Raw genomic sequence first — 23,520 nt, forward strand, 5'->3', positions numbered from 1 at the left:
ATTTAGGGGTCAGGGATGTGTGGAGTTTTGGGTGGTGAAGGGTTTTAGGGTAAAGGGAGGAGGGGAGGTAAGAAGTATTGAGGTTTTTATTTAAGATTCAGGGATGGCTGGAGTGCACAGGCGATGAGAAATGTATGTGTCAAGGATGGGTGGAGTTTCGAGGCAGTGATGGGCTATTAAGGGTCAGAGATTAGTGGAGCTCAGGGTGGTGAGTGTTTTCTAGGGTTCAGGCATGGATGGTGGTTTATTGTAAAGATGGGTTATAAAGAGACTTGGGTAGTGATTTTAAAAGTGTCCCAAGTAATTGTTATTTATTTCAGCGTAACTAAATCCAAAGTAATGTTCCATGAGGAAAAAGCGCCAAGAAAAAGCATCAGATAATATGACAGGCATCCTTTTTTTGGGAGACCCAAGGAAGTCATCCCACTCCCTTAGGCTTGCAGCGGAGGACCATGGCTAAGAGGCTCAGGAGTGGGGAGCCAGAGGCAATCATTAGTACAATGGACTCTGCAGTAAGTAGAGTGCTTTTGGGCCCATAACCCACGGCGCCACAGGGTCACTGCACTTGTAACTTAATTGACAGCCACCCCTTCAGAAGAGCCATCTTACTCTGGGGCTAGCAGCCATTATCTGGTACTGTGAGGATCACAGGAGGAGGCTCCCTCCTTTAGGCCTTGCAGCACTGGACCATGGCTGCAAGACCCCAAGTAGGATGGGCCTTTTTCCGGTGCCACGCAACTCTTGATAATGCCAGCGAGGTGCAAGAGAGGAGGCCAGTGGAATTGTAAGGCGTCACAGCCCCTAGTGCAAGCAAATGAAGCATCACAGAAAACACAGCCATCGTTTGGGTGCATTGGGTCCCTAACGCCCCAATGCACTAGTGACACTACACCTACTGCAAAAGTGACAGCCCTCCGAGAGGTTCCCTTGCAGCGAAGGTCCAAGGTTGACAAGCCTTTGGACGGATGCCCTTCCCCAATCTCCCAACCATGGCTGGGAGGCCCAGAGGAGGAAGGGTCTCCCTGGGCCTTGCGGGGCTGGAACATTTTTGTGATGGACATTGAGGAGAGGCTTGTAACATGATAATGGTACTATGGACCTGGTGCAAAATGAATGTTCCCCAGAACCCATATAATGACAGCACAAAATAATACAGTTGTAATTTGGGTACATTGGGCACCTAATACCCGAGGCCTGGTTCACTTGTCATGGTGTAGCACTATGAGAAAACTCCAGTTCGTCCAAGGTGAGGGCCAATCTCCCCCAAACCTTGCAGTGCTACACTATAGTTGCAAGCCATATGAAATGGGGTGCCCACTCCCCTGGGCCTCACATCCATGGTCAAGCGATGCGAGTCCCATGGGAAGGAAGCCAAGTGTAGGGTAGCCCTCTTATCACCTCACAAAAAAAGGCCCTTCAGATCACCAAAGTCAATTAGGATCTAGTAGGTATGCCCCATAAGAAAATTTTAAAAGCACTTCAGGAAAAAGTATTGGCCAAAAGTAGTCTACATTTTCTACTGTTTGTGAATATTTTCATGGCAGAGTCTTGTGGTATATACACACTACTTGCTAGGGAAAATTAGTAGCCCCCTCACTGAAATAAACAAGGGTGATACTGCAGAATCATTACAGTGATCTGGGCCTATTATAACAGGCGTGCTCTTGTAAGTGCAAGAAAGAGGTAAATGAGCATGCCTAATTTGTTTGTGTCTCAATGATCATGAAAGGGTAGGGTTATGCTCTCTCAAGCACATCCCTAGTCTATGTTGCTGAGGTACGTCATATCTCTCAATTTTAATGGTCTTCTGTCAATAACGACATTCACGGTGTTGTCTTGTGTGACTTAAAAATGTATCTAATGCAACCCATGAATTTGAATGGATTAGGTTGCTTAGCACATCACTTAAAACAAGAGTTTATGTTAAAACCTAAAGGTTAAGGCTGACCAACATGTTTCATTGCCTCTGATTTTAATGGCACTCTCATCAGGGCCAGAGGGCCTGCTTGTTGAGCATGATTACCCACAAACCTGTAATAATTAAAATGAGAGACAGAAGGGGAAATAAGCGCCAAGACTTGGTAATATAGGGCCAGATGTAGGTGAGGGACATTTACCGATTCTAAAATACCGAATTTTACAGTTTCGGTATTTTAGAATTGGTAAATGCTATGTAGGGAAAAATTCGGTAAGTATTACCGAATCGTTAAGATTCTGTATTTACTGAATCGGTATTTACCGATTCGGTATTCCCAATTCATTCCTATGGGCCTGGGGAATGTCCTGCCAACTATGGTCGCATATGGGACAAGTGGTTGGGACTGATACAGTAAAAGCATATTAGATAGGTGTAAATAAACTTTGGGACTTGAGTTGAGTGCACGCCAACTAAGTAAATATAGAGCAATACCAAGGGAAATCTGTGAATGTGTTAAATGCTACAATCTAATGAAATACTGTGCTGTTTTCTAAAAACAATAAAATTTGATTATACAAAAAAAAGTACTTACCTTGCGCTCACTGCATTGCCGACGCGGCGAGCGCAAGGTAAGTGCTTTTCTTTGTTTTTCAGTTTTTTTCCCTGGTCATCATGTCCACTCCCACCTCCCCCGACTATTGCTATGTCATAAAGGCCTTCCATGCCAGGCTGACAATGCTCTGTGAGGACCTATCAGCACAGTGCTGCTTGTCTGCTTTTACTTAATGCAACAACCACAGCTGAAGGACGGCAGGGAAGGCGGTGGGAGTTTATTAAGGGTGGCAGGTAAGGTTTTTTTTCCTTAATTTTATAGATTTGGGAAAGGGATGAAAGGCCAAGTTATGCATGACTCCACGATTACTCATTTGCCCCTTCATAGCATTTGAAAGCAGGGGCAGGTGGTTTTGAAATAGAGATACATAACATAATATTATAGATAGGTAAAACGTTAATTACTTGGATATTTTTCACTGCAGGGTTCTGAGTGACGCCATAGAACACTGGAGCTTCGCTCTTAGCTATATGTCATTCAAAACTCCTCGGTGAAAACCCCTCATATTTCACAGTCACCTGTCTATAATTCTATATATTTTGTATATTAAGAAAGGGGTGTCATGTTCTGGAACCTTCTTATTACGTGGTTTTAGAATATTTAAGTGAAGTTGCTTCTACATGGAGTGTGAAATAAAATATTTCTTAACGCACTGTTCTATTCACACATCTTGCTCGAAAGTGGATGGGAAGCGGGTCCAATAGGATCTTGTGGGGGAGGGATAATGGGGGAAGTCGTGGTTCGGCTGTGATGCTCTGGCAGTGGGACACATTAAGTTGGACTACACGGCTACACATAACTAACCAGGAAGTGTTTAGTAGTGATCAGAACGGTTTAGAAGCAGAGGTCAGTGCATATGCAGTAAGGAGGGAGTTGAGATATTATAACGAAATTAAAAGCGTCAGCAATTCTTTCCAATGTATATTCAAAATGTGGTCAAGTGACCCAGGCCCCATCAATAATTTTGTGAACGTGGCTCCCATGCTTCCGTGTTCTTCCAGAGTGCTCTATCTGTGCCACTGCTAACATTTGTGAAGAAGAAGATTATTAAGCAACTGTCTTGCAATGGAGTTTGGGCATTGTTCCACTGAAAAACAAAAACTAAATCAAAGTTGACAAACTGTTAAAAAGTGAATTTGACGCCAGCAAGGCAGAACGACTGTTGTGTCAATCAGAGTTGGACTCACGCGGATACTGTACGAAGCCCCGGTATCGCTAGTCTGCAAACTCAGGTTGATGCTCTGTACTGCGCTGCTCACGGTCGCCTTGTACTTGGTAATGCCGGGTTCGAAGGCAGGTTCTATTTTACCGGATGAGATAGCTAGTTTGTCCAGGTCACAGTTATTCATGGCTGTAGGTTTGGGCTATAATCCTGCGGGGCGACGAAGCTGGGCAATGTTCTGCTGTAAATGTGGTTTTGCGGCTGTAATCTCAGACGCCGTTTCCGTGGGAACGGAGCTGTCAGTAGTCGAAGCAGCAACAGGACTGCGTCCTTGGACCTAAATTTACCCCACATAGCCTTCGCATACACAAAAGCAAGTACAACGGACGGTAGGCAAAAGCATTAAACGGAGGCAAGAGCGGAAGACGAGTACAAGATAGGTTTCCGAACTCTTTATAGTTTAGGAATGGTTTGAAAATGACCAACTCCCCACTATAGCGTATATAGTTATATATATATATATATATATATAATACAAACTCAATATGGCCGATAATCTCGCGAGATTAGATGTAAAACGACGTAATCTCAGTGAGTTCCCTTATGAGCAACGTGATGTCACCCATTTCAAGATGGCTGCCAAAAGTAATGGAAATCGATGTTGATAGCAGCTCTGCCAGACAAGCTTTAATATTTCTGTCGGCCCGGGGAGAGTGGATTGGGTAGCTTCCGTTTAGTGTTGTTTAAATAAATGTTCCCTGCGTCACTCCTATCTATCAGATAGACTGCTCGCACAGCTTCTTTCCTTGCTCCTGGATGTTAACTTTTGAAACACGTGGGATAGTCGCAAAACAACGCGCTAACGGTACGTTTTTATAAAATACAATAGCTGTAAAGTTGTGGGTTAGCACATATGGGTGCGCTAATTATTGTTATTGTATTGTACCTGTGTGTGATGAATGGTGGTCTTGCCTATTTGTTTAGCTCTCCATTTGAAGCGGTTTAATGAAACATCAGACTCCGATCTGATATACGTAAGGTGACCAATTTTCAGTTTATTCTTCCGTGACGTTTCCATTTGCTTGATTACGACTTTGAACAGGCTTTCTGTGAAACCGTTTCTTGACCGGAACAAAGCACTTTTATTAGGAATAAAGTAGTCCTTTTCATAGCTGCCAAGGTTTCAGATTGCTATGTGTGACATTTTCAGAATTTCAGTGTAATTATGAGTGACATTTGGATGACTATGAGTGACACGTTCTCGTGCGCAAAATAAAGAAATGAAAAGAAGGGGAAACATATAAATATCAGCAATTACAACCTTTGAGCAATAAAACTCTTTTAAGATCATCTTAAAACTGCTGCAAAGCACTAGAAATGGAAGAGCTTGACATCAGGGTTTTTACTGGGATGAAAAAAGTGGGAGGGGGGGTATCTAAAATGGGCATGCATGGAATTAAGTGTATGGCTTAACACAAACTACATTTCTTCACTGGCAGCACTTTGCTGTAAGAATTACGTTTAAAAAAATGTTATTGCCAGCTTATATCAAACTTCACAACCGGGGCAGAAATGTGCATAGTGCAATCCCATGGTAAAAATATTCCCCCTTAACTATTAGGGCCTGAAACTCTTCCTATGAAAATGAGGAAATGAATGAATATGTCAAGTTCACGGTGCTTTAAATACACTCCTATTTATCATTTAACTCAGCTTGGACGGAACAGATGCCACCAGCTGGGAACGACAGTGCTCTAGCAAAATCCCTTTGACATACAAGAACAATTTACTGCAAAGACCGAAAAACGGGGGGAGGGCAATAACATGGAAAAAACAGACTTTAAATAAAACGTATTTGTAAAACCTAACAGGGCTCCGTCAATTAGAGTACTAGCCAACAAAAAGTTACCAATCACAGGGGTCAAGTGGCATTCATCTCACTTGCTCGAGGTGTTCAGTACTCCACTTATCACCAACTTAGATTTGATCTTGACCAGCGAGTAACAATATCACCTCAAGAAAACCACGAGGGCTGCGGCAGAGGCGAGCGTGTGTCTGTTATGTTGGGGGAAGACATACTGAGTGTTAAAGCAGTTCTGGCACCTAAAAAATCTTTCATTTCTCAAACCACATTATAAATAGCAGATTGTGACACTTTTATCTTCTAAATGCGTAAGTCTTTTCCGAAAACAGAGGGGTTCACAGACTGGGGTGCCGATATGCTCCAAAGGTAAAATGCAGCTTTTCAAGCATTATGTCTAAAAATGGAACCATGGTTAGCATTTCCTACTATGATAGCGCAAATTCGACCGAAGGTGTTGTAGTGCTATCTATAAAACTGTTCAAGATAGTGGGCCAATGCTGCGCAGCAATATATTAACCATAGGCCATAGGAATAAAGGCATGCACCTCCCGGGTCAAACTGCCTGCCGTCCAGAACTGTAAGGAGGAGGTGGGTCGGCTTGATAATTAAGCATTTAGGGCTGCTGACTTCAACTTTGTGCAGACTGACTGCGTGCTGCAGAGGTGCTCTCTGTAACTTTAGGCTGGCTGAATGATGTGCTCCAAAAAGGTACATTAGGAAGCCGACAAACAAGTGTCACTTCACTTACTCTGTTTGTTATCAGCTGCTGCGAGCACCGTTGATGCAGATCTCCCTGGTGGAACAGGTTACAGCTAAGCTGCGGCTGCTGAGGTCAAGCCCGATGGGCTGGGATCAGGCCTTCATCCAGCTTGCCGCGTGATTTGATACCACCCGGACGCACTCACAACGGCCCGTCATCAGCTCAGCTTAGAGCTATATCCCCACTCTGTTGATGCTGAATGGCCCTCCTCAGTAACTACGACTGAGACTACTGCTCTGGGCCGCGCGAGTGGGAATCCTTTCCAGACTGCCAGGATTTAATTCTTTACCACGGGCTGCGGTAACGTAAGTAAAGCTCCCCTCTTAGCCTGACAGGCAGGTCAGTCTCCTCTCCTAAGGAGTGTCCCGCTCTGGTTGGCAGCACTTGCGATAGTTAGGGAACCCGCCACACATTTGGTATTTAGCAAAATTAAAACTTCGGCCTGGTATAATCAGTCGCGCGCAAGAAGACTCACTTCATCCGCATCGACTTTTCCAGTTGGATACTCTAGTCTCAGCAGCTTTACACAGTCCGTGCTGTGACTGCTTATACCGGCTCCAGCATCTGTCGAAGTCCGTGTGTTTTGCCGGCTGCCATTTGCGCTAGGCAATTATGTCACTTTTAACATTTTGGCGCTGCGGTGCAAGCAGACCAGCCATTTGCTGCAGTTCCACGTCTTGTCTGCCTTCGCAGCCACGAACCCCCCCCCCCTTGCGCCAAAGGTGGCAGCAGAACGTAGCATACGTACTGCCCGTCCCTGACGTCAGGCTGTGACTGACGGCGCGCTGGGCAGGAATGCACTAGGGTTTTTAGATACATTGTAGCAGCACCCTGCTGTGACGGTGCTACTGGAAATGTGTGCCCCGGCTGGCAAGTGACATCTGCGGGAACAGGCGCGCACGCAAGCTAGCAGCGCCTAGTGGCCAGTGGTGTACTTTTAGCACTTTGTGTGACAGCAGAGAGAGTAGCATCAATGCGTGACAATGCATTTCAGTGCGGTGATGCGGAGCACCACACTGAAATGCGTTAGTGTCACACTTGATGCGTGATACTTGACAGGACTGCCTTTTCCTTCGTTATAAGGATATTTCACGTCATAGAGGGGTTCCATAATCCTATAAAGGAACTAGTCCGAAGGCTGAGTTTCTTCATAATGTTATGGAACATTCAGGCTTTGATGTCCGCTCCCTGATGGTTATTCACTTAGAAAGTTGTGGTGTCTTTTTATTCTGTAGATTTTTGCGTCAACTGTGAACTTAATTTGACCTGTATCACCAGTTTGTCTGCAAACATAGTTTACTTTACTCCGTTCCCGTTGTCTATCATCACTTACTCTGGTTTTTAATGCAAAAATAAGACTGAGAATTAGGCTGTGCAATGTTAAAAAGAATATAGGATTTGGAGAAATCCCCTCTCATGCTAAATAACTTGGAGTATACATGATCACTTATCATTAAATCTCATCCTTAGTACTCATGTCCTTGTCAAAGTCATTCACTTGTGAGGGGATCCCAACACATTCACAGGACCAAAACCAGGTAGTAGCGGGTGGCCTACTGGATGTGGAGCTTTATTATTTTGCCTCCAAACTGCAGCACACAGCTTGGCAGGCATCTGGGGATGACAACTGGGAAATTAGGCTATTCGGCTGCTCTTACGGAATGCACCCCCTGTTGGATTTAAGGCATGCGCAGGTCTCGTACCTGGATAGATAAATGGCTGCGATCTGGGAAAGACTGGTTACTAGAATCTTATTCAAACTAGTTACACTAATTTTGCATTATGAATATTTTTGGGAAATACTAGCATATATCAACACATTTTACTTGAAGACTCCGTATCTAAAATCTTATCGTCCCTAAACCCGAATAACCATTTCAACGACCCGCTCCCCTCCAACTGCCTAGCGGCTGCCGTCCAATCCATTATTTCTAGCTGGACTGCAATAATTAACGCCTCGCTCCAGCAGGGTTCCATTCCTGACTCTGAAAGCCGGCCAAGTCCTCCTCATTTTGAAAAAAACGTCGCAGCATCCAGCCATCCCTGACCATTGCAGACCTATCTCCAACATCCCCCTCTTAGCCAAAGTGTTGGAGAAGGGTGTACAACAGCAACTAAGTCAGCACATCAACAACTTCCACGTTCTCAATGACTTCCACTCTGGATTCAGACCTGGGCACAGCACTGAAACGACCATGCTCCACCTCCTTGACGATGCCCTCCAAGCCCTGGACCAAGGGAAAACGTGCCTTCTACTCCGCTTAGATCTATCCTAGGCCTTCGACACGGTCAACCACGAAAAACTAATTGAACGCCTCAAACTCAGGGTGTGTTAGGACGGCTCTGTTCTAAAATGGTTTAGATCCTTCCTCCAAAACTGATCGCAGCGATTCTTAATCAACGGCAACCTATCTGCCTCCTCTCCGGTCAAGGTCGGAGTCCCTCCAGGATCAACCCTGTCCCCTACCCTCTTCAACCTTTACCTTGAACCACTTGCCGAAGTACTACGCACAGCAAAGGTCTCCTACCATATGTATGCTGACGACACTCGGCTCTTCATCAAAGCCTCCTCTCTCGAGAATATTCTCTCCTTGAACGACGCCCTGAAATCAACTGTCCATTGGCTCACCTCCAATCAACTTAAACTTAACGCTAAGAAAACAGATTTTCTCGTAATTTCCCCTCCAAAAACCAATCCCGAGATGCAGATATGGATCAAGGCTATCGCAGCCTTAGATTGCCCACCGATCATTGTGGACTCAGCATAATCTCTGGCAATAACCCTTGACTGCAATTTGAACATGCAAGACCAAATCAACTCAATGGCCAAATCAGCCAGATTCCACCTGAGCTACCTCTGGAAACTAAACCCTTCCTTGACACTACCGACCTAAAAAGCGCAGTCCATGCGCTAGTAATCTCTAGACTGGTATATGGCTGTTCCACTCTCTCAGGCTTACCCAAGATCTCCCTGGCACCCCTAAAAGCCTGCCTTAATGCAGCCGCCAGACTTCTTACAAGCTCAAAAAAATTTGACCATATCTCTTCACACCTGAAAGCTTTGAACTGGCTTCCTTTCGAGGGGCAGAATACAACTCAAACTGGCTTGCATCACACACAAAGCTTTATACTCAAACTCTCCTGCTTACCTCGCACAGAAACTTGTGGTATCCGGCGGAAGCAGAAACTCCTCTTCCGCCAGAGACCTTTTACTCCAAACTGCACGGTTCAGGGGAAAAAAAACCTTATAACCGGACTTTCTCTGGATCCACTCCAAGAATATGGAACTCTCTCCCGCCCGCCCATCAGAAGAATCCCTTCTCTGGCACGTTTCAAAAAGGAGGTCAAAACCTTCCTTATGGGTAAAGTCCTCTCCTAAATGCTGCCTCCTACCAATACACAGATCTTGTCCAAATACAGACTAGCACCTCCCTTCGAAATACCGAGCTACCTCTTAAAGAAATCTGGGGCCTTATCTGGAGTTACTTATATGTAAACTGTACATACGTGTCTGCTACCCTAATGTGATTCCTTGCCTATTGTACACTGCTATGTTCCCCTGTAAAGCGCTCTGATACCCAACGGGTCAAGTTCGCGCTCTATAAAACAATAAAATAAATACATAAAATAAAAACTAAATGATGCTGGAAATAAATAGTACCTAAAACTTAACAGTAATTTAGCAAAATGTTTTTGCATTTTTTTGTGAGCATTTTATTTTGAAAGCAAATAATTTTTAATCTTGCATTCAAGCTTCTGTAAAAATTTGCATATAATCAGCAAGCATTCTGGGAGCATTATACATAGCCTCATATTGCTAAACATTGAGAACATGTGTACACATTTTTATACTGGAACCACTGTCCGTAGTGCAGTCTGAGCTTACAACATTTACTTAGAGCGCTCACCTAATCCTAAAGGTTTTGCATTAATGAACCATAAATACTAGTTTGAACCATATTAACACATTGACATAAATAGTACCTTGACTACAGGCAATGCCTTTCCATGATCCATAATGTAAACTGAGGTTTGGGCCTACTTGTCCCAAGGACAAAATGCACATGAAAACTTGTTGCCCTTGACCTCAAACAATATGTCCTGGGCGTCGGGCTATAGGAATTCCACATCCCTGCAGTAGGCTCATTCCACCCCTTAACATGTCCCACTTAAGCTGGGAGAGGGCCACCTGAACCCCCCACCACCAGCCCACCTTTTTCTCTATACATAATACAAATCGAGCTACACATAGAATACACATGACCCTTGACTTGACTCTTAGTTCATTAACAGCATTGTCATCAGGGCGGGTTCTGGAATGTTTCTGAAATCATGTTGAAGAACTATCACTTTCAATAAATACATAACTAAAGCATGAAGTGTTAGCACACTGTCATTTGCAATCAGCAGATTTTCAAATGAAAGGGCCTAGAATATCCCACTGATGTGAGAACATCAAATTATAGAGTGCACAAATAATTTTGTTTTGAAATCGAGTTTCTGAAAATATTTGTCATTTGCGCATCACCAACTAAAGTATGTATGTATGTATGTATTTTAAATTTATATAGCGCCCATAGGTCTCATAGCGCTTGCAGAAAATTAGGAAGGGAGGTAGGTTAGAAAGATCGCCCTAGGTCTGAAAGAGCCATGTTTTCAGGGTCTTACGGAATGTTTTATGGTTTGTATCAGATCTAATTGATAATGGTAGGTTTTCCATGTTACCGGACCCAACTTTGAGAAACATCTATCTCCATTTTTTACCGTTCTAACTTTTGGTACTGTTAGTAGGTTTTTATCTGAGGATCGGAGGGTTCTAGATGGACAGTATTTCTTAAGTTTTTTCTGCAGGTATTTAGGTCCTTGACCATTTATGGATTTATGAACTAGGCAGCAGATTTTGAATTTGATGCGCTTCCTTATGGGGAGCCAATGCAACTTCTTTAGGCATGGTGCTGATGAGGTGGAAGGTCCAGGACCAATCTGGCTGCTGTATTTTGAAGGGTTTGCAATTTGGTCAGGGAACTTACCTTGATGTCCGCTAGTAGTGCGTTTCCGTAGTCCAGACGACTTATAATTAAGCCCTGCACTAGGGGTTTACGGGATGACTGGGGAATCCATTTAAAAAGAATTCTGAGGCTACCCATTATACCCAGACTAGTGTGCACAACTTTGTTTACATGGGCGGACATTGATAGTGTGCCGTCAATGGTGACTCCCAAGTTCCTGACTGAGTTTTTTGGGGCAGGACAGGGGCCGAGTGCGGGTGGCCACCAATCAACTGTCCAAAATGTATTCGCATTTCCGAATAACATTATTTCTGTCTTCCCTGCGTTTAGCATTAAGTAGTTGTTTGACATCCAGTTTTTTATAGAAAGCATGCACTGTTGGAATCTGAGCTTTGTGTTCAAGGGATTAGGTCCTAAGGTGATCAAGAGCTGAGTGTCATCCGCGTAAGACACTGTTTCAAAACCGTAAGCTCTGATCACCTCTGCCAGTGGGGACAGATAAATGTTAAAAAGGGTGGGGCTTAGCATTGACCCCTGAGGAACACCCTTATCATTGTCCACAGTAGCTGAGGTGAATGGTCCCGTTTTGACCCTTGAAGTCCTGCCAGTCAGGTAGCTTTGAATCCACCGTAAAGCGGAGCCCTCAACACCAATCTCCTTCAGATGTCCCAACAGAATAATGTGCAAGATGGTGTCGAAGGCCGCCGACAAATCGAGTAGAACCAGGATGGCAGACTGTCTGGCGTCTATTGTCAGACGAATGTTGTCTATTACTTCGAGTAGGGCTGTTTCGGTGCTATGGAAGGCTCTAAATCCTGACTGAGAGGTATCCAGTAGCTTGTTGTCTTCCAAGTGTTTAATTAGCTGTTTATTTATTTGTGCTTCCATTATTTTTCCGAATAAAGGTAAAAGGGAAATCGGGCGGTAATTTAAGGGTAGTTTGGGGTCGGCGTTATTCTTTTTTATGATTGGTCTGACTATGGCCTCCTTCCATATTGTTGGAAGAATGGATTGAGCTAGCGAAAGATTCAGAGTTGCAGTTATTTCAGTAATGATGGCTGGGGCTATTTTGGTTAGGATCTGGGCCGACGCTGGATCTGCTGGGGATCCAGATTTAGTTTTACTAATGGTGGCCATTACATCTCCCTCTGAAAGTGTGTGGAATTCTTGCAATAATTGTTGTTCTGTATATGATAAGGTTGTTGGCCTTTCACGTTTGGCGGGCGTAGTTTGTATGGGAAATAATTTATGGATATCCTTTATTTTATCTCTAAAGTGAGTGGAAAGGGTGTTTGCCCACTCTTGGGACTCTGTGCTGGTAGGGTTGAATGACGGAGGGTTAGTGAACTCTTTTACTATTGAGTAGAGTTCTTTGTGTGAGTTTCCAGTTTGGTTTATTCTGATTCCAAGATAGGCTTTCTTTGCCCATGCTATTTGGTCCATATAATCTTTATGTAGAGCTTTGTATGTTTGTTTGTCCGATAGATTTTTGGTTTTTCGCCATTGTCTTTCTGCTGTTCTTGTGATCTTTTTAACTATTTTTAAATTCGGCGTAAACCAAGGGGATCGTTCATTGGGCTTTTTAATTGCCTGTTTAGGGGCAATAGAGTCCAGGGTTACAGTTATAGCCTGGTGAAGATCACTGGCCGCCTGATTTGGGTCTGTTAGTTGGGTCATTTGGGGGCGGGGGGGAATGACTTAAGAATGTGTCCACTGTGATTTTATTCCAAGGCCGGCTCATTTTCACTTCCTTTCGATGGGGTGGCTGGATGGAGTTTACAGTAATATTAAACTTGATTATAGTGTGGTCTGACCATAGGATCGGGTAAAGCTCTGTGATCTGGATTTGGTGACTATTTGTAAATATGTGTTGTGATTTGTTTTGCTCCTGTTTTATCTTTATTTGCATCACCCTTCTGAATTACAAAATAAAATATGCTTTCATAATTCTGGATATATTTGTACTATTCATTTACAAGCTATTTTAATGTGTTAAAAAATAGACATTTTACAGCCTTTTGTTTCACAATGACACTTGACAAAAACCTCTAGCTGTAGTAGGTGAAAGAAAATTAAACACAATTTTACATGGTAAGATACACAGCAATTAGTAATACGACAAACAGACATCTGACCTTTGTCCTTAAACAGACAGCAAATGTGTCAAGATCAAAACCAGATTTAAAGGCATCTTTATTGCTCATTCACTTTCTGAATGACCAGAACACCTGTTCTTTTCAGCTTAAGTTCACTCTCCAGAAAGGAGCTGTAGGTCCTACAAATAGCTTGACCGGATAAAATCGGACTCACCATAGAGAGTGTGCGAGTAGATTTTTCGAGGCCTGCCTTTGGCATCCATTGTGCCCCCAGTTTATTCACAAAAATGATGGTTCCTCTGTTTGTTAGTTTCTCTCCCATCTGCAGGATCTCCAGGTAGTTCCATATTTCGACGATTGATGGCTAGAAAATAGCAGGAGAATCTACAGGGAGTAAAACTCTTGGAAGATTTTATGAAGGTGCATGGCCTCATTCCGAACTATGCAAAATGCCAGCTGATACCTTCCCAAAAGAAGATTTTTATTTGAGTCTTTTTAAATGTGATTGAAACCAGGTCTATCCTTCTCAAAACGGAGCAGAGAAGTTGAGACAAAAACGTCACCTCCCCAGACAAGGCTTCAGCAAGGCTTTGCGAAGTCCAAGACCGTATTGCCTCTTTTGTCTTCCTGGTTCCAAGGGTGAATCTGCATATGAGACCACTGTTAAACACATCTGAAAATCTGGAACTTCAGTCGAGTAAGAGAGAAAAATTACTGTTGGAAAACAAGTATCAATACAATTTCTTTGGTGGCTCAGGAGGTCCTCACTAGCCAGTGCTTAATTTTAGCTGCTGGTTTCTGGTGTTCAGCACTGGCACTTAATTGTCAACACCGGTTCTAGTGACAGTCCACCACATGGTCGCAATGTCTGTTTAATTTTGAGATGAGCACAACCATCATGTGTATTCAGTGAAACCACATTGAAAATGAATCATACCAGCCTCTCACACCAATACTATAGCTTTGTGTGGCCTGAAATAGTATGAATTGTCACAGTTGTAGGTTAGGTGTTATGGTGGTGATGTCCGTGGTAACGCTGGCAGGGGCAGTACATGGTGCAGGCTGCAGTAGCCTTCCTTGAAGTTGATCTTGGAAACTGTGGGTGTGTTGGGGAGGAATAGAATCAACAAGGTATCGTCTGCGTAGGAGACTTTGTTGTGTCCGTGGCTCCTGACGATGGCTGTGAGCCGGGCCATGTAGATGTTGAAGAGAGTGGGGCTTCTGGAGGAACCCTAAGGCTGACTGTAGCAGATCTCTGTGGGTCCGGCGTGGAATAATGGTAATCTGACTCTGTGTTCATCTATTGAGGAGGGAGCGGATTCATTCCAGAGCTTTGCAGCGGATGCCGGCTTCATGGAGTCTTTTGCATAGGGTGCAGTGAGAGATGTATCGCAGGTGGGCGAGAGATTCGGAAAGATGAGTGCTGCAGTTTTGCCTCGATCGAGGAGAGTGCTGGCGTCTTCTGTGGCAGTGAGGAGGGTGGTCTCGGGGCTGTGGTTGCTTCGAAAGTTTGATTGGGAGAGGTCCAGGATGTGGTTCGCTTCGATGAACTCAAAGCTGGGCATTGATGGCCTTCTCAGTGACCTTGTCTGGGAAGGGGAGAAGAAAGATAGTTCTCAATTATTTGAGGTCTGTCTGGTCGTCAGAGGGTTTCTTCCACAAGGGGTTGATGGCTGCATGTTTCCAGTCTTCCGGGAAGGTGGTAGAGTTGATGGTGCGGCAGAGTTTTGGGGCGATGGTGGTGCCGGTTGAAGATTTGGTGTGGGCAGGCATCTAAGGGTGCTCCGGAGTGGATGTTCTTCATGATCTTGAGGGTATTGTCAACGGTGAGGGGAGTCCAGCTGAGGAGGGTCTGCTGGGGTCCAGTGGCGTTGGGTGCGGTGGTTGAGGGTCTGGTGGGAGGTCCCTTGGTGTCAAGGCTCTCGAAGCTGTCATGTATCTCCTTAATCTTGCCCTGGAAGAAGGTGCTGAGGTTGTTGCAGAGGTCTTGGGAGGGTGGGATGTCTGCTATCTCTGTGCTGGGTCTGATGAATTCTTTGACCCTGGTGAAGAGTTCTTTACTGTTGAGTGTGTTGGTGTTGATCCTTTCTTGTAGGGCCGCTTTTTTTGTTCTAGTGAGGTGACAGCTGTTTTGAAGGCTGAGTGGTCTTCCAGGGTCTTACTGCTCCGCCATCTGTTCTCGAGCTGTCTACAGATGCGCCTGGACTCATGAGGAGCTGGAGAGAACCAGCTGGCATTATTGGGGTGTCGTTTGCCTGTGGCTTTCTTCAAGAGAGCCAGGGTGTTGGCACAGTTTGAGAGAGAACAAAGGTGGGTATACAGGCTTGGTACCCACCATGTTGGTCTGAACGATGATATTCCTTGGAATACTGTTATGAAGTGAACAAAGAGTGAGTCTAACATCTGTCATGGCACGAATCTACGATATCTATTCATCTTCATCACAGTGTTGATGATAGAAAACCCACCCACAGTTTTCAAAGTGTGAACCCTTCACACAATACAGGCGGTATTTTGCATCCAACTAAGGTTACCAGACAATACCATACATTAACCTTTACATGTCCCCTTAACCAATACCTCATTGCCGCTTTTTCTTCCACTACCAAGGGATACATTACCATCCCTAATCGTGATCTTGTATTTATCCTTCTAAACAAACAAACTTATACAAGTCACCCAAAAGCGCGATCCAAACACGGCAACTTTGGTTAACAGGAACACTTCCTAGTTTAGCGCGACCATTCATTTACACTGGGTCGCGTAGAAACCATTTCCTAGAACCCTCTTGACCACAACGTCACTAACCTCCCGGCGCTGTGATTGGTCACACACGTCCGATAACGTGCACTGTCCTGAAACCACGCCCACCCGGAAGTATTCGCCGCCTCGCCGCTTTACTCTTAAACAGCAAACCGAGCCCGCTCCACCATCTTCGGGGTCCGGTTCGAGGGCGACGTAGGTAGACTGAGGGTGCCAAGCGTCAAGGGCGTGGGTGTAAACCATGCAACAGTACCAAGCTAAGTACCGATTGTGCTCTTTATACCGATGGGTATCACAGTGATTCTATGCCATTTTCTTTCTCCCTACGTTTTGACATGTTACAGGGTGTGCCGAATACGCTGTCACCCCCCCCTCCTGAGACCCATGGTGTTTCATCTTAATACCTACAAAGTGAGACATTTTAATTTACCGTTTGCGATCTTACCATGATATTTACTTTGATCGCTCAGATGAAGATTTTCTTCGAAGATCTTCACTTTTAATCCACAGTCACTCCCAGCTCATATCACGAATAGTGCACAGCACTTCTCCTAGTTCATAAGAACCTTGGGATAAGAGGTGGTGATAACTATAGCGCTATCCAACCACAGCTATATCGTTGTCACCTTTTGGAGCACTATAGACCTACAGTAGCAATCAGTACCAGTACTAAGTGTCTGTTCTGTCCTACATGTATGTCTCTGTCCATTTTACTTTCTAGGTGCAGAAAACAAAAAGCAGAAGCCTCCTAAACCAGGAGTTATTAGGAAGAGATTCTTCCTACCTAATTTCTTTGCACTTTTTCACTTTTAATTTATTTTCACTTTCACGCCCCTAGGTAAGGGTGGGCCTTAGCAAGCCCATACCGCCAGGGTTTATCACACACAGTCCTGAAGAATTGCCGGGTAAATTCACACCGTTTCGATGGCAAGAAACATGTTGACTAACGCATAGGAACCCACCACTCAATTTAAAGTAGACTGTTTCCTTACACATATTTTAAAACTTTGTCTTTAGTGGTCATAGAATAAAATAATTACTTCAGATACACTACTGACAATTTTACTACCCTCACCACTCACTAATTCAATCGCACTCAACACGTCCTGTTCTCACCATTCCGCTCCGCAGTAGAACTGGCGTTGTAGCACACCAAAGAGACACTCGGTCTCGTTGGTGGGGCCCGATGATGAAGCATGTCATCACTAGGTGGTGAGTGAGGGCTTTCTCCAACATCCCAGTGTGGTTGTTCTTCGTGCTCCCTACTGTGGTCTAGCCAATTTATTAGACACTCTTTTTTTGTTTATTGACAGTTTGAGATCCATCGGTGGAGACTATGTGCTGAGGTATTGGCGGCCGTGCCTGTCGGTGGGGGGGGGTTTTGCTGAAGCAGGTGGTGAGCTTTTTTTCTATGAACTTGTTCCAACATCTGAGAGGGTAGCGGTAGGCATGATGGTGTACTGTGGGTTTGTTGAAGAAGTGGACACAGTGGAGGTCAGACCACAGGAGCTCAGTGGTGTGGCTGAAGGTGATGTCGCTTGCGGAGTAGACCGGTCCAGCATGTTTCCAGGTGAGTGATTTGGGGAGAAGACGTCCGACAGTGGCAACGTTTTCCAGCAGAGACAATGTGTTTTTGTTGTTAGGGTTGTTCAGGTGAAAGTTGAAGTCGCCTAAGAGGATGTAGTCTGTGAAGATGAGAGCGTTGGGTGCAATGAAGTTGATGATTGAATTACTGAAGGGTGGGTGGGGTCCAGGGGGTCTGTAGATGAGTGTTGCGGCGGGTGATGTATGTGTTGGTCTGGGTGTGCAGGTTCTCCATGTTGGTCGAGTGCTCATCCGCGTCAGTGGTGAGACGGATGGTGCTTTTGTGCATGATGGGGATGCCTCCCCTGGTTTGTTGATGCAGTCCTTGTGAATGATCTTGTAGCTGTCTGGGATGGTGGTGGCGATGTCTGGGGAGGAGGTGGAGTTCATCCAGGTTTCTGCGAAGAAGGCAATGTCAGAGGTTGATGGAGTCAAACAGGTCCCAGATCTCCTCGGTGTGTTTGTGGACGGTGCGTGTGTTGAGCAGGATGCAGTTGAGGTTGTTAGGTCAGTTTTCTGACGGTCTTGCGGTAGGAGGGGCTGGTGTGCGGTGGCAAGTGAAGTTGCAGCTGCAGTTCCGGCTGGGAAAGGGGCCCCGGGTGTCGTTTGGCGATGTCTGCAAGCATGCTGTGTGACGTCCGGTGTGGAGGGCGAGGTGGGTGCTTGCTTAGTATTGGTGAATGGTCCTAGAACCAGGGTCTGTGACGCCTGGCACAGTCAAGGCACAGACGGGCTTGCCAGAGGCCGTCATATGTAGTGTGAGGGGGAGGACTGGAAAGCTGGTAGGCGTGAAAACAGGAAGCAGGAATCGGCACTGGAGGGGGACAGGAACGTGCAGCGGCAGGGACACAGAGGAAAAAAGGTGCAAACAGTGGAAAGAGGCAAGAGAGCAGAAAAAGTGAAAATGGCTAAAAGAAATGAAGAAGGAAAACTAGATCAGAAGGCAGAGAGACATAGGGAAGAGCAGCGGCAGAGCAGCAGAGACGCTCCCCACTGGACCACCAGGGATGTGATGTAAGAGGGTGCCTCTGGGTGGAGGAGGGCCTCGAACTCCAACCGCAAGGGTCAGGGGCAGCAGCTACCTAGGCAAAGCTGTGCGGAAAGGGAAGCGGTTCACTGACCAGGTCAGCATTCAGAGCCAGCCATATGAAAGAGGATGAGACTAACTTTTCCCAAAAGAGTCTTCATTGTCTAAGTGGAAGAACCTAGAAATTTCATCTGCGTTGGCATGGGCATTCCCAGGTCTGTGTTAAACTGTAAAGTCCATTCCCTGTAGAGAGATTGACCACCTCCATACGTTTTGCGTTCTCATCTTTCATCTGTATTAGCCGTCTGAGAGGTCTGTGGTTGGTTTGAACAAAGAAATTAGTACAGCTATGGTCTCAACTTCTTCAGGGACTAGACCACAGCAAAGACCTCCCTCTATATGGCACTCCATACTGTTGCCTGGGGAGTAACCTCCTGCTAATAAAAGCAGCTGGCTGGAATTGCTCCAGTTTGAGATCATTCTAAATGATTAACATGTTCTGTGGTTGTCAAAGCTCTGTATAAGGTATACTTATTTTCATCATTCCACATGCAGTTATCCAATGTAAAAAAAAGGGCCCTATTTAGTTGCATATTGATGTTGGGTTTGGGGAGATAACTGAACATTCTTACTGTCCACCTCTAGGAAGTAGCCATCTGTTGAGACACTTAACAAGAACAATTCTCAGTCAGCTCTATGCCACTCGGTCAATTGCATTTATAACCCTCCCATCCTCCACCCCTCTCCCCCTTCCTACAATACCATTTGGTGTTAAGTGTTTAAAATATGGCCTTAAGGATAGTGTAATATCGGTAGCAGGCAGACTTTGAGTTAAAAAAAAAGTAATGTGGGATTTCTCAACAGGCCACCGAGCAGTCAAAAACTGAACGCCCTTCTGCACTGACTTTCAGCTCTGTTCTAGTTTGGGTAAATGTGGTGGCCCAGAAGGCTGATTTTACTTGACTTTATTTAAATATTGTGGCAAAAACGTGATTGATTAATCTCCGATCTATGATTTTCCTTGCACCCTTATTACCAAAATGGGCCATACAACGCAGCAGTGTTAGCTTCTATCCTAAATGCTCGTGTAACTTTTTGTATTGGCCATCGACAGCTTTGCCTTCTGTTGTGATATGTTATCTGCTATAAAAGAAATCTTTGTGTTCTGTTTCTTACATCGCCTCAAGATCATGTCAAAGGGGACGAATAACGTGGAAGAGTACCCAACAGAAATCCATGAATACCTTATAGCCTATGAAAAGTCAGTTGGCTCCGTTGATTCAATGCTGAAGACTATGATTTCCGTTTCTAGGAGTGAGCTACTTCAGAAGGTAAGATAGAACCAAGAAGCTACCACCGTATTAAGATTCCATGTAGTCGTGCAAACGTTTCTTTGCTTTTATGCCTCTGTGATCTGGGTGTATTAAATATTCTGCTTAGGTTTCTGATCTAACATATTGAGTTGGAATAGCATATATGTCCGAGTTTTATTAAAAACCTGACAGAAAGCGACCCCATTTAGTTTTCATGTTGCCCACATTTTTCGTATCTAGAGAGCTTCTCCAGTATTGGGGTGTCTTTCATAGATTCACATGCTTGAATATTCCCCGTTGTCGAAGTGGGAGCCTGTAATGACCGGGTTCTAGACTAGATGGGATCAGCTCCTGAGAACCCCTCCAACCCAGCCGGAACGTAACCACCTCCCTCCTCAGGACCATCTATCCAGGCACCTGGGTACCTACCTGAGGATGGGGAACTCTCAATATACAAGCTCATATCATCAGAAACACCACTAAATCTATAGGGATACTAAGAGTACTCACTGATTACTAAGGACATCCATGCCCTACACCACACTCATACCTCATAGTCTCGCGACCACATGGGTCCAGACTAATATACCCTGGGGCAGTTCTGATTATCTACCATTACACACTGATCACCATCAGTGCTCACTCGACACGCAATCCGGCGTGCCTACACACGGGCCTGCAGTCCCAGTGCTCACTCACTTTCTATTGTGTCCACAATCCAGCGGAACTAAACACCGTGTCCCCCCGGTGCTCACTCACTTACAATCCGATCTGCAATCCGGCAGATCTACACACTGACCACAATCAGTGCTCTCACTAACGCCACTTACCAATGACGACCACTTTCCTATGAATACCTTTAGCTCTCTGTCTCTCTATGTTGGGAAGTCTCTCTCACTACTCACTAAGGGTTCGCTACTACAATAATATTATGGGATGGCCGAATTACTTAGTATATCAATTATCCCTTAGTTGCAGGTCTTCTCTCTCTCCCTACTTATTCAGTTATCACTTACCTGATCAGGGGTAACATCTGTTCAAACAGTAATACCTGACTAGGAGACAAGGTTACCTCCACTGTATGGGGACAAAAGATATACACACTGTGTGTAAGAGTTATTCCCTGATTTAAGCGCTCCTACTCCCTTTTGATCCGTCAGTTGCTGCACAGCATCTGGTTAGAAGAAAGGTTAGCTCTATCTTAAGAATAACACATGCACACTAGTTCACTAAGAACTGGGGTATCTTTATTACAATAAACATAAAATACACATACACAAATCTGCGGGGTCTCTATGACTAACAGGAACTTTAACACACCGCTGAAAAAAAGGATAAGACATACAGGGACAATGTCATCTGCGGGGACAGGAACTTTTAACACACCGCTGGAAGAAAAGGATTAGACATACAATAGCCTAGGGAATAAAGACAAGATTAAGGTGTAAGTGTAAAGGGGACTAGTTTAGACTACCTCACCTATTAGAAGGAAGATTTCTCTCTGACTCAGGTGGGATCAGGGCTCTCTCTGTCTCTGGTGGGATCAGGGCTCTCTCTCTGTCTCTCCCTCCGTCACCACAGCTACACGCCTCTGGCTCAATTGCTCCAGCTGACAGCCTTAGCTCCTCCATCCGCTTTGATGCTCTCTGACAAACTGGCAGTCCCAGCTGATAGTTACTGCTCTCTCTTCAGCTTCAGCAATCATCTGCCTTCTTTCTCCATTCCAGAACTGCACAGTATTCTGCAGCTCCAGCAGACATCCTACTCTCTCCTCTGCAAGAACCAAACTGAACTGACCACTCCTCCTCTTCTGCAATTCGCTAATATGGATTCCTCTCCCCTCATGGAAATTTCCAACAGAGGGCTGCCTCCCACCGAATTCCTGTGCTAGCTCCAGAGCTCTTTGCGCAACCGCAGTGGCCAGCTGCATGTTACGTCTGGGCCCAAGAGACAAACACATTCCTCGGATAAGAAGCAGTCCTGACTGGTTTTCCCCTAGCAGTCAACAGCCTTAACTATAAACTTTACCTTTCCCCCTGAAGCCTCTCAGCTCCATCAAAATGGAGTCTATCTAGTTCTGGGCCTTGTAGGCCTGAGAAGGATGAAATAACCCTTAGCTCTGTCAGAGTACCTAAAGACAAAGCCAATAGGCAATAGATGGATTAGAGTAAGGGATCTATCATTATATAAAGCAACTATCCTCTTCTAGGTCTGGAAGAAAGGGCTTAAAAGAGCCAACACAAGCTAGCAATACATATCCTAGATGTGAGCAAGATTAAAGTCTTTATCATTCCGAAATAGAGCCAAAAAGCCTGTCAAGACATTCCACCCTTAGACTTTATTTTGCGAACATCTATAAACAACAACATCCAAATAAACAAACATCAACATAATCTATCAACAAAACCAAAAACCAAAAAACTCTCTAAAATGAATGACAACTTAGGGAAATTCCATCTGAAACTTAATGTAGGGAATACAAATCTAACAACTAACTGAAAACAAATCAAAGCACCCTTGACCTGAATGTTGAAACATATCTAAGAATTGATCTGATAACAACAGAAACTAACCAAAGCATCCTCAAACTAAATGCGCCACAACTTCTAGTGATAACCAATGAAATCTATTGATGTAGGGACTTGTTAGTGGAATGAAAACAGCAAGGGGCCTAAATGGGGCCTACCTACTTCGGACAACTTAAGAAAAAATTTGGTGAAATCTGAGAAATAAACATGACAAAAGGTCTTCAAGGTCTGGGCAAACAGTACTAATAGATGTAGGACATAATCATACTAAAAGACACACCTCCCAGGACAACTTAAAGTCTAGGGTAACCACCCTTGGACCAATCAAAGTGAAAGTGTAACAACAGGAAAATAAAGATAACCCCATTCCTACAAAATAGCTGGTGTAGTACTATGCATATGAAGCAATAAGACAAAGAAAATTAAGTGTGGTGCATATCTAAAAGACACAACATCACAAAACAGTTAGCACCTAGTTTCTCACTGTATCACACTGTGGAACACGTGTGCACCACCATTAAAAAAATTACAATCCTTCTGTATCGATCTTTCATTGGCAAAAACTGTTGTGCAGAAAACAGGAAATCCATAATAGGTGAAAGATAAACCAGTGTAAAATAGCATAGCATACTAAAGGCAAAATATAGTACTGCATAAACATCAAAATCATGAAATTGGGGCCTGTTTGTGATAATGTCCATCTGAAAAAAAAGAATATGGGAAAAATGCAAGGCCCAATTATGCAGCCAAGTAAATACTGTTCCGCAATCCATAATTAGGGATTATAGCACATGACTCGTGCAATATCATTATAATTTAGTGTTCGAGGCAGTCAATTGTGGATTCATCAGTGTAGGTCACCACCCTGCATCTTACCAAGGAA

General features: G+C 44.5%; 2 protein-coding genes across 2 annotated transcripts in view; one reads left to right on the forward strand and one right to left on the reverse strand.

Moving 5' to 3' along the window:
- The window catches only part of LOC147708987 (uncharacterized), a 540,404-nt gene extending 536,361 nt beyond the window's left edge, over positions 1-4,043 (reverse strand). The window contains exon 1 of the mRNA XM_086927584.1: positions 3,719-4,043. Within this exon, the coding sequence (XP_086783710.1) occupies positions 3,719-3,880 (162 nt within the window). The 5' untranslated portion in view covers positions 3,881-4,043. The remainder of the gene's footprint in view (positions 1-3,718) is intronic.
- Positions 4,044-4,301: 258 nt separating this feature from the next.
- C1D (C1D nuclear receptor corepressor) overlaps positions 4,302-23,520 on the forward strand; it is a 147,646-nt gene continuing 128,427 nt past the window's right edge. Inside the window, exons 1-2 of the mRNA XM_086927585.1 lie at positions 4,302-4,558; positions 19,984-20,127. Coding sequence (XP_086783711.1) covers positions 19,987-20,127 — 141 coding nt within the window. The 5' untranslated portion in view covers positions 4,302-4,558; positions 19,984-19,986. The remainder of the gene's footprint in view (positions 4,559-19,983; positions 20,128-23,520) is intronic.

Source organism: Lissotriton vulgaris, chromosome 6, assembly GCF_964263255.1.
Source record: "Lissotriton vulgaris chromosome 6, aLisVul1.2, whole genome shotgun sequence".
Lineage (NCBI taxonomy): Eukaryota > Metazoa > Chordata > Amphibia > Caudata > Salamandridae > Lissotriton > Lissotriton vulgaris.